At 44.4% G+C, this 9895-nt stretch overlaps 1 protein-coding gene across 1 annotated transcript; it reads right to left on the reverse strand.

Annotated features, from left to right (window-relative positions):
- Positions 1-348: 348 nt before the first annotated feature.
- On the reverse strand, positions 349-8751 carry UBE2B (ubiquitin conjugating enzyme E2 B). Its single transcript, XM_058034561.1, has 6 exons — positions 8656-8751; positions 5498-5578; positions 4793-4818; positions 3668-3757; positions 2398-2486; positions 349-1620 (listed from the first exon to the last, which is right to left on the reverse strand). The coding sequence occupies exons 1-6, from the start codon at positions 8697-8699 to the stop codon at positions 1492-1494; spliced, it is 459 nt and encodes a 152-aa protein (XP_057890544.1). The 5' UTR covers positions 8700-8751; the 3' UTR covers positions 349-1491.
- Positions 8752-9895: the final 1144 nt, after the last annotated feature.

The following is a 9895-nucleotide window of genomic DNA, read 5'->3' on the forward strand; positions in this document are numbered from 1 at the left end:
GCCTTTGTACACTAATGCTTATCCAAGGAACAGCAGTTTTACTCCACAAGCTACTGTCAGGGTCGGGTTTGGCAGTATTCTGAGTGCCATTTCTAAACTTCAGTGCTGCTCCTGGAAGCCACAGACCTTTACAAGCAGGTGTGAGGTGTAAAGTGATATTTTTGTTTCAGTGCATTGATAATAACTTCTACTAATGACTGCTGTAAATAAACAACACTTTCTTTTCTAGGTGAAATAAATTTCCACTGCTTTTTAGGCACCAAAGGCCATGTATTCTGGTATGGGATTTGGGGAGTTTAATATATATGTAATGCTGGCTGGAATTACAAAAAGTTGTTACAATTTTAATGCTGGAAGAAAAAACATGGCTTAATTCTTTACTGCAGTCAGCTAGCCTGGTTTACAGAATACAGTAAGAAATTACCACATCAACACAAAAACAAAGCCAAAGTTCCTTAAACTGTCAATTTAAAAATATGTGGAGCCTCTGTGATACAGACATGAGACCTGACCACACAGTACACAGTCCAGCTTTAAAGAATAACTCCATTAAATCTGCAGACATGTTTTCTTTTGTTGGTGATTAATTTTTCCCTACCCCCAAGGGAAACTCATGGGAAACCTCTTTAATTATTAGAAGATATTCAAAACTATATTACAGTATCACTATGTGAATATAGGGCAGATTTAGATGACATTTTCCAGGTTTGTAAAATACAATATTTCAGAAAAATAAAACTTATTAGAATATGTTCTCATCAAGCCTGGTCACCCAGGTTATGTTTGCAACTCTGCTGTTGGTTTAAGGTGGGACTTTTAGCAAAATAGTTTTATCTGTTTCCCCATTTGTAATTGGCAGCTACCAAAATGTCTCTTCCTCATACAACTGAGGACACACAGAGTCAAGTCAAGCTGTGGTGCAGAAGCAAAGTCATGCCATGAAGACAGCTGCATTGTGGATTAACTTTTCTGTTTGTAAAGTGCAGGGTTATCAACAGCATGGACAAAAAAAATGAGCCCTTGGAAAAAGATAAGAGTAAGAGCAGAATGTCTTGCACTAAGGTTATGTATTTAACAGTTTTACATGAAATAGTCATATATAAAAACTTTTTTTAAGTGCTTTTCTCCAATTTAAAAATCTAAAGAATTCAAAAATAAGGCATTCAATATTTGAAAAAGTACAGATTTACAAAATGTGTATATTCTGTCATGAAAACTCCACACCAACATTATACACTTGGAAAAAAAATACAAACAGGATATATTACAAATTTATGTAGCAATAACTTAGTTCTTACCATGCAATAAAAAGGACGTTAATTGAGATACACAAGCTTTTAGCTTCCCCTAAACTGGAGGGCTTAATTTTGTTTGCAAATGAGTTTTTATGCAAATTCATAGAACTGTGGCACTTGAAATTTCTGGTAGCCTTTCTATTGAGAGTTAAATTGTACATAATGATTATGAGGATGGAGAGTAACACAGCAGCTGTTATGAATCATTCCAACTTTGTTCGACAATAGCTGAAACTCTTTTCTCATATTCACGTTTGTTCTCCTGGTAAAGTTGTGCTGCCTGACTGTTTGCTGGACTGTTTGGATTGGGTTCATCAAGCAGAGACTAGAAAAAGGGGAAAATATAATGTGAGACAAACCAACACATGTAAATCAAGAAAAAAATCAACCTACTTTCAAGTCAAATGTGTTTCAGAGGCAGACACAACTCAGAATGGCCCAGTTAAAAAACCTAGCTAACTCATGGTTAGGCACCCCTAATTATATTACTGACCCACAATTACACCCTGCCTAAGCATCAGTGCTGCACACACTTGTAGCTTCACAAACCAAACAGAGACAGTTTGTGTGCTAGTCAGCACTATGGAGCTAAATGACTATTTGGTAATTACATTATCCTGACATTCAGGACTAAAGAGGGACTAAGATGTCTACTACAAAACATCACTGTTGAAAAATTAGAAAATCACACAGGAGCAAAGGAATTGTGCGTTTCCACTGTGCCCGGCCATTTTTACTTATTCCAAGTAGTGTGTTTCAGCAATATTGTCCCTTTGAGGGCTTCACAGTAAAGTTAAATGTTTCAAACATGAGAAAATTTTCTGCATCTGATATCCTATCTTGAGTAAAAACAGTTAAAATGAACACAAACCAGTAGCTGCTTTCCTGTGCAAAAATATATAATGGCAGTTTTTTTTTTTATCTCAGAATTAGCAATTATGTAGCATCTCTGTCTTTATTTGATCTAAAAATACCGCTTAGCTCATAAGGATTTGAAGTTCCCCTTGATACAGACACCTGGCTATCCTCATCACTGAGCTGTTAATTCTGGAATAGAGACCAACAACACCATAATTATTTGGTAAAACAGATGCAAAGTTACCTGAATTGAAGTTAAAATAGATGAAACATCATATGTTGGACTCCAGCGATTCTGAAGAATATCTAAACATATGCTGCCATCTGCATACACTGTAAATACAACACAGGTGTCACTTAGAATCTGTCAGATTTATGGCACTGCTCAGGGCACAGTTATTGTTCCAATGCAGTCTGTGCTGAGATTATTAATGCTTTAGGAAAAAGGACAGCAGTTTGTCTCACCATCTTCTGTGGCCTGACACATACTTTGAAGATTTATTACTGAAATTAACAGAACACCTAAGAGGGAAAGAAGGAAGGTCTGAAGATTATGGCATTAGCACAGGAAGGGGCAGATTTGGTGTCCTGCTCCTCCAGGGTGACTGACCCACACTGTCACAATGGAGAGGCTCCCAGAGAGCAGCAAGGCTTCACTGCAGGAGTGGAACCCTCACACCATGAGCAGGGACAGCTCCTGCCCCATTTTCACACACTCACTATCAGAGGCACCAAGGCAGACAGAAAATATGGAAAAGTGCCTGAAATCCTGCTTCTGTCTGGATACCTATCAGTCTTCTGGAGTTCACATGAACCTGAGACTCACTGCTCAAACTTCTACACCTTTGTCTTCCAGCTTGCTCCCAACAAATTACAGACCTTGTGGCAGAGACAACCTGGCCTGCACAGTATCTGAGATATAATTTCTACAGAGGAGCAGCAGGCAGGTTTTTTCCTGCACTCAGCAAAACCTATCAGTGCTGGGGGAGACAGCACAGTGCACTCTCACAGCTGCCCTCACCACTGAGATGGGGTCAGATGTCTCCTCTACAACTGAGCATCCTCATTTTCTTCCCTGTGCTGTCCTGGTGGGCGCAGAGCACCAGATGAAAGCAGGGACTTGGGTGAAACCTCACCTGGCAGCAATAATCAACACTTGGCTCCAGCAGCTGCCTGCAGCTCATGCTGTGGCTGCACAGACATGGCTGCTGTTAAATGGAAGGGGCAGGAATCTGCAGCCAGAACTGCCTCTTTAAACCAACCAAAGTGCAGCCTCTGCTGCTGAAAATACTCACAGGCTTTGCTACTGAGGCTACATATTGATCAGTAAGAGGCAGATAGCTGCTTCTTAATAGCATCATAACTCTCAATTTTTTGTCAAGCAGTTGCTGTCCTAGACATCTACTTAGGAGATGGCAGTGAAGAGAGGTTAAGCATTCTGGAGCTGCAGAGAATGCCTGACCACACTGTAATATTTAATGAGTATTAGAGCTAAATAAAGATGCTTTACTCACCATTTGGATGGAACATTTTTGATAAAAACCTAACAGTTGGAGGCTTATTTGGATATTCTTCAGAAAATTCTATTACTAGTTTAAAAGTACCTGTCCAAACAAAGATAAAGAAAATCAGATAATTAACAACAAAAGAACATATCCAGGAACATAGACAACAAATTAATTTATGTACTCCATGAACAGTATTTCTCCTCACCATTACCTAAAAAAAAAAAAAAAACAAAGCACCACTGAATCTGATTGCTTTTCATATTTCAAGTGATATTGGAACTATGGAATTACTGCTTAGAGTAACAAACCCAGCAGTAGTGGTTGGGTAGGAGCTTGGAGACTCCGTGTACACATGGCAAAGGCAGCTTTATCCAGCATTATCCCACTTCTCCATGACCCAGGGATGCTGGGCCCATGGACTCGGGTGACTTTAAGGCGTTTCATTAAGAAGGCATTGTGGTGCCAGCAAAGAAGCACTGGAATTTCATAATCAGCAATCTCAGTCTTTGGAGCTCACAACTGATTCACTGAAAACCTTTGTTATGGATCAGTGAATAATTTACTGTAATTCCTCCAACCCAACACAGAGAAAAACCCATCTGCTGCCAATTACTGCAATAATACTATAATTATTAAACTCATTATTCCTCATATGCCTGAGGGAGGGTCATTACACACCAGCTTTCATGTTTATGTACAAATCTGGGATTCCCTCAACCTCACTGAGTTCTATACCGAGAACACCTCCAGGTTTTTCACCTGTTCTTCATTAGGGGAACAGTGATGAATCAAACATGCCAAAAGATGAAACGAGAAAAGCTCTTGTTGAGCTCAGCTAAAGAGATGTGCAAACACACCTGGCAGTGTCAGGCCAATAATCCCTGCTAAAAGCTCTTGTGGGTATGTATGAAAAAGCCTTGATAGGAGCATTGCTTTGTAGCTTTCTATCCAACCATGAGCCAGCACAATGAGACACTGCTTAGATCAAGATACATATTTTTATAGCCCTCACTGCTTCACTTACTTGGTTTGTTTCAAATTATACACATCTATTACTTTTCAAAAGCAGAACAATGTTAGTACTGTTAATATTTATTAGAATGACAAAGGATACAAAGGTTAGCAACTTACCATCTTCAAAAGGTGTCCCTTCTGGCCTGAAAGGTTTTAAAAAGAAACTCTAGTTAAAAATGATCATTACCTACTTCCACACAGGCACAATAAATGTATATCTTACTTCTCATCCTCTCCAAGATACAGGCAGAAGCAATTATTTAAATGACTACAGAGCATCCATAGGTAACTTCTGAGAGATTTGTTGTCTCTAAGACATGTCCCACAGTCACCTGCTATTTGGGATATCAACTTTATCATCATCCCAAACAATACACAGGCCTTTAGGTGACTAGTTTGATGAAAGGATACTAAGGCACCCCCTCTTCCACAAAATATTTAATGTAACTTCCCAGACAGATCCTGTACCTTGTCCTACTGGGATTCCATCCAATCACTAATACATCTGGATTTAATGGCTGAGAACATGTGGCACTTACATACTTTAAGGAGGAATTCTGCTTTTTCATAACACAGTATAACCTATTTATTAAGCCACAAGCAAGCTTTATTCAACAAAAAAGCTGAACAAATTTTAAATTTAGTTTTTTTTTTGTTCCTAACCATTCCCCATTATCTGTGAAAAGAGATTTTTACCTTGGCTAATTTTTTAAGTTTACTGACTTTACATACATGAAACAAGAGAATAACTGTAAAAATAAACATCAGGTTGTCACAGTTAGCCTTCTAATACCAAATTTTATAGTGACCAAAAACTCTTACCCAAATATAACTGCATTCCATTGCATTATGTTATTCTCAGATGGTGCACCACTGACACCCACAGGAGGGTCCTCTTGCAATCTAAGAATTACAAACATAGAATGACAAGTCATATATATGAAATACTTCCACCTGCAGATATAACTTACCAGTAATATCCACATTTTATAAATTATTTCTCATTCCAGATCAGAGAATACACAAAGCATCACATGCAGATTATCAACACTCTGAAAGACAGATATACAAGGCAACATACACCAAGATTTTCTCATGTTTTACACTGAGACACAAGGGCACGAGAGGTCTGATTAAGTGTTCAGGGAGCAAAGGATTAACTGTAAGAATAACTTATGCACCATGGACAGCTGGGATTTATGGTGCTACACTGTGAACTATGAGAGAGCAATTGCTGCTGGCTGCCTCAGTGAAGAGGAGAACAAGCTGCAGGCACAAGCAAGAGCTGAAATCCAGGCAGTGGCACACACACAGAGCATTCTTGCTGGGACTCAAGGCAAGGGACCATCAGAGGAGCTTTTCCTGCACACCCAGATCCGTGCATGACAAGTGGCTATATTTGGTATAAGCCTATTTTGACTGACAAGCTGATTGCTTCAAAAGAGAGCAAAGGGGAAACCTGCGTGCTGCTACTCCCTCTTACCAGCCCCACAAATGTGTTTATCTCTACAGCAATTACAGGAACATTTAAAATTATTTTTAGTTCCTTAATCCTCGGACTAGGCAAAAGCATGTTGCTCACTGAAAGCTTCACAAACTTGAACCAGAAATATGTAATGCAGCCAAAGGACAGGATCCAAATGCCCCCTGTGCCCATCACTGATCCATATTAAGGATCACAAGACCCCGACAAATGTACACCAGCAGGTCCCAATCAATCCACCTGCTCAAACCCCCTCAGTGACAGCTCCCACTGCCCTCACCTGTTTTACCTCCAGAGTTATGCAAGAATAAGGAAAATGCAGAGACTGCCCTTGTGTCACAAACAACTCTTGAGTGTTACCATGAGGTTTGATAATATCACAGCACACTTATAAACAAGTCACTACAAAAAGCTCTGCACACCAAGGGACAAATTCTAACTAAATGCCAAATGCAGATTTACTGAGAGCTGTCAGCAGCACAGGCAGGCAATCCTCCCTGCACTTGCTCTGCCTCAGCCTGGGGTAACACCATGGGTAAAACACCACTGTTTTACCAAATAATTATGGTCCAAGGATGCTGAGCAGTGCTGCTGCCCCACAGAGCCCCTTTAAACTCTGTGTTTACATCTCTGCTCTTGGAGCACACACAGTGCAGACAGCTGAGTATCAACAGCATAAACCACCTACTATTTTGGTCAGGGAAAGCAGGAACAGGATTTCTTCCTACGTGACAGCCAGGCTGCAGGCCAGCAGCAGTGCCTGAGCATTAGCCTGACAAATGCATCTGGGAGATGACTTTGGTTTTTAGATCAACTTCAAAGCACCTGTGCACCCTGCTTGTCACAGGGTCTAACTGCAGACAGGATCTGGCAAGGACTGCAAATAGGGCGAATCCTGAAAAGTCCTAAACAGCAGGGAAAATGTGGTTTGAGTACTCCCTTTTTATCAGCAAAGTAAATAAACAGCCTTTTTTTTTTGTTGTTTATTCAAACAAATTAGAAGAGGTAAGAAATCTGCTGAACTCTTCTCTCTTGACTGCTCCTGACAATCACAGTATGCAAAAGCAGTTTATATTTAATGAAGTGAATCAGAGTTCACAGCACATTGTCTGTTCTTTCAGTATGAAGTATCAGCAACATAAGAAACAAATGCATAACTTGCAGCAAAAAAGAGCAAAACAAAAACTGACATGAAAACGTTACATAAGTTTTGGAATATCAAAGTCGCTATATATACAACAAATGGGTTTAATTTACATTGTCTACTTGTTTATATTTTTCCACAGATTTAGAGTCTTCTCTAAATAGTCTCTCCAGCCATAACTTCAAAATTATTAAACCAGTCCTTGTAGGAATATAAAGACATAAAAACTCCACATCTGATTGCAATCTTGAAAAATTGAGGTAGCCAGCCTGAAAAAAAATCACTGGTTCATCTGTGTAAGCAAATACAAATAAAAGTCTGAATATCCTGTTTTGATTTGAACAGGAATCAAGCAACACCCACTTAACAAACACCAACACTCACACAACAGCAGGGGAGGGCTCCACTTCCCAAAAAACCTCCTCCTGCTTCTACATGCACGAATCAGGCTTTTGTCGCTGCTGCTTTACGTGCAGCCACGTAAATTAACTACAATACACGTCAAGTGTTTACTGATGTGTTCTCAGGGCCTGGTATAACATGGCTATGCTAAAAAAAGAGACACTATCAAGCTGACTCACCTCCAAGAACTCCTGAGCGACCCAGTCTGGAGAGCTCTTACTGTACATCCTGCAAGGAAACCTCCCACCCTTTTCCACACTCTGTTCTAAGTATGTTTACGTGTCAGACTGGAAATAATTTATTCCAGAGTCAGTGGTTCAGTCATTAACATTTAAAAGTGCAACTAATAACTGCTCCTTTAGCAGTTCGCGTACATTACACAAGAGTCTTCACGATTGCAAACTTTAAACACACTATCACAGGATCACAGAAACAAAGTACCCAAAAACATTAAAGGGCATTTTGCTTCTTATAACACACTAACGAAGCGTTCGCTAACTCTTTCCAGGTGCCTATCAAAACAAACTTATTTTCAGCGAGGCCCTCTGATCAGCAAGCCCGGAACACTTGTGAGTTCCGCCGGAGCTATCCCAAAGCCGGAGCCGGCGGGTTGCGGCCGCTCTCGGGGCTGCGGGCCGGGCGGCACGGACCAGCCCCGGGCACGGGCACGGCCCTGGCAGCGGAGCGGGCCCGGCCCCGCAGCCCCGCCAGCCCGGCGCCCCGTGACCCCGCGGGCACTCGCGGCCCCGCAGCCGCCGCTCCAACTCCGATCCTCACACGCCCCCAGCCGTCGGCGCCCGGGCGAGGCGGCTGAACAAAGCCGGCGCTGCCCGGCGGGACCCCGCGCTCCCCTCGCTGCGTCCCCGCTCCCCCCGGCTCTGCCGCTCCCCTGCCCGGGGCGCTCGGTGCCAGCCCCGGGCGCGGGGCAGCGGCGGGTCAGGCCCCGCTCACCTCTTGAAGTCGCGCATCAGGCGGCGGCGCGCCGGGGTGGACATGGCGGAGCCGCGGCGCCGCCTCCCGCCCGCGCTGCTGCGCGCCCGCACAAACAACCCGCAATGGCGGCTCCGCGCGCGGGGCGGGGCCTGCGCCGGCCGCACCACTGCGCCTGCGGGGGCGGGGGGGGCGGGGCCGCACCATCGCACCGGGCCGGGGGGGTAACGGGGGGGAGGCGGCTCCGCGCTCGGCGGAGTTTGGGAGGAGGCAGCGGGAAAGGGTCGGGAGAGAGCGGGAATGCCGGGGGGACAGGGCTTGGGAAAGGGTCCGGAGAGAGCGGGACTGCCGGGGGGACAGGGCTTGGGAAAGGGTTAGGAGAGAGCCGGGACTGCCGGGAGGGACAGGGCTTGGGAAAGGGTTAGGAGAGAGCCGGGACTGCCGGGAGGGACAAGGTCCGGGAGAGCCCGGGACTGCCGGGTGGCAGGATCTGGGAAACGGTCCGGGAAAGCCTGGGACTGTCGCACCCCGGGACTGCCGGCGGGACAGGGCCCGGGAAAGGTCCGGGAGAGCCCGGCACGGCCGCCCCCGGCACGGCCGCCCCCGGCACGGCCGCCCCCGGCACGGCCGCCCCCGGCACGGCCGCCCCCGGCACGGCCGCCCCCGGCACGGCCGCCCCCGGCACGGCCGCCCCCGGCACGGGCAGCAGCAGCGCTGCCTGACGCTCCCGGAGCGTTTCAGCCTGGGTTTTCCCCTTGCCCGGCACACCAGCTCGCTGTGATCTAGCTGAACTTTGCAGAGCGCACAAACAATTGCTCCAGGTCAGATTACAAGGTTGTACGCTTAGGTTCTTCTGTGCTGTGTATTCAGCCCACTCCCACTATTTGCAGTAACTGGATGTCTTAAAAATTTAGTTCTTATCAATTTTTAATTTGGGATAATGGTCCATTTTGCCATATGGGTCCCTCGGCATTTCTTTACGTTCCCTCTAAATACAGACTGATGTCCTGGCTCTCAGCCCTATTTGAAAATCCCATTACTCCAACAGACAGAGCAGGTCTCTTTGAAGCCGTGACCCAGTTCTTACATGCAGTCTTGGAAGTTATCCCTGAACTTGGATTTGTGTGGTTACATGTGCCTCCCTGCTTTTCTTTCAGATCATTTTAAGGAGGTCAAAACATCATGGGACTCATAATGAAATGACAGAAATAAACGCTGTCTGCATCCCCTGCCCATTCCCGTTGCCTCCAGCCATCCATCC

This window comes from Melospiza georgiana, chromosome 15, assembly GCF_028018845.1.
Source record: "Melospiza georgiana isolate bMelGeo1 chromosome 15, bMelGeo1.pri, whole genome shotgun sequence".
Taxonomy (NCBI): Eukaryota; Metazoa; Chordata; class Aves; order Passeriformes; family Passerellidae; genus Melospiza; species Melospiza georgiana.

Excerpts from the sequence above, each read along its gene's own strand:
- UBE2B (XM_058034561.1), bottom strand. The coding sequence starts at position 8,699 with ATGTCCACCCCGGCGCGCCGCCGCCTGATGCGCGACTTCAAGAG. Across the intron at positions 3,758-4,792 it reads AGGGACACCTTTTGAAGATG|GTACTTTTAAACTAGTAATA; the intron begins GTAAGTTGCTAA and ends TTGTTTGGACAG. Across the intron at positions 2,487-3,667 it reads AAAAATGTTCCATCCAAATG|TGTATGCAGATGGCAGCATA; the intron begins GTGAGTAAAGCA and ends TTGTATTTACAG.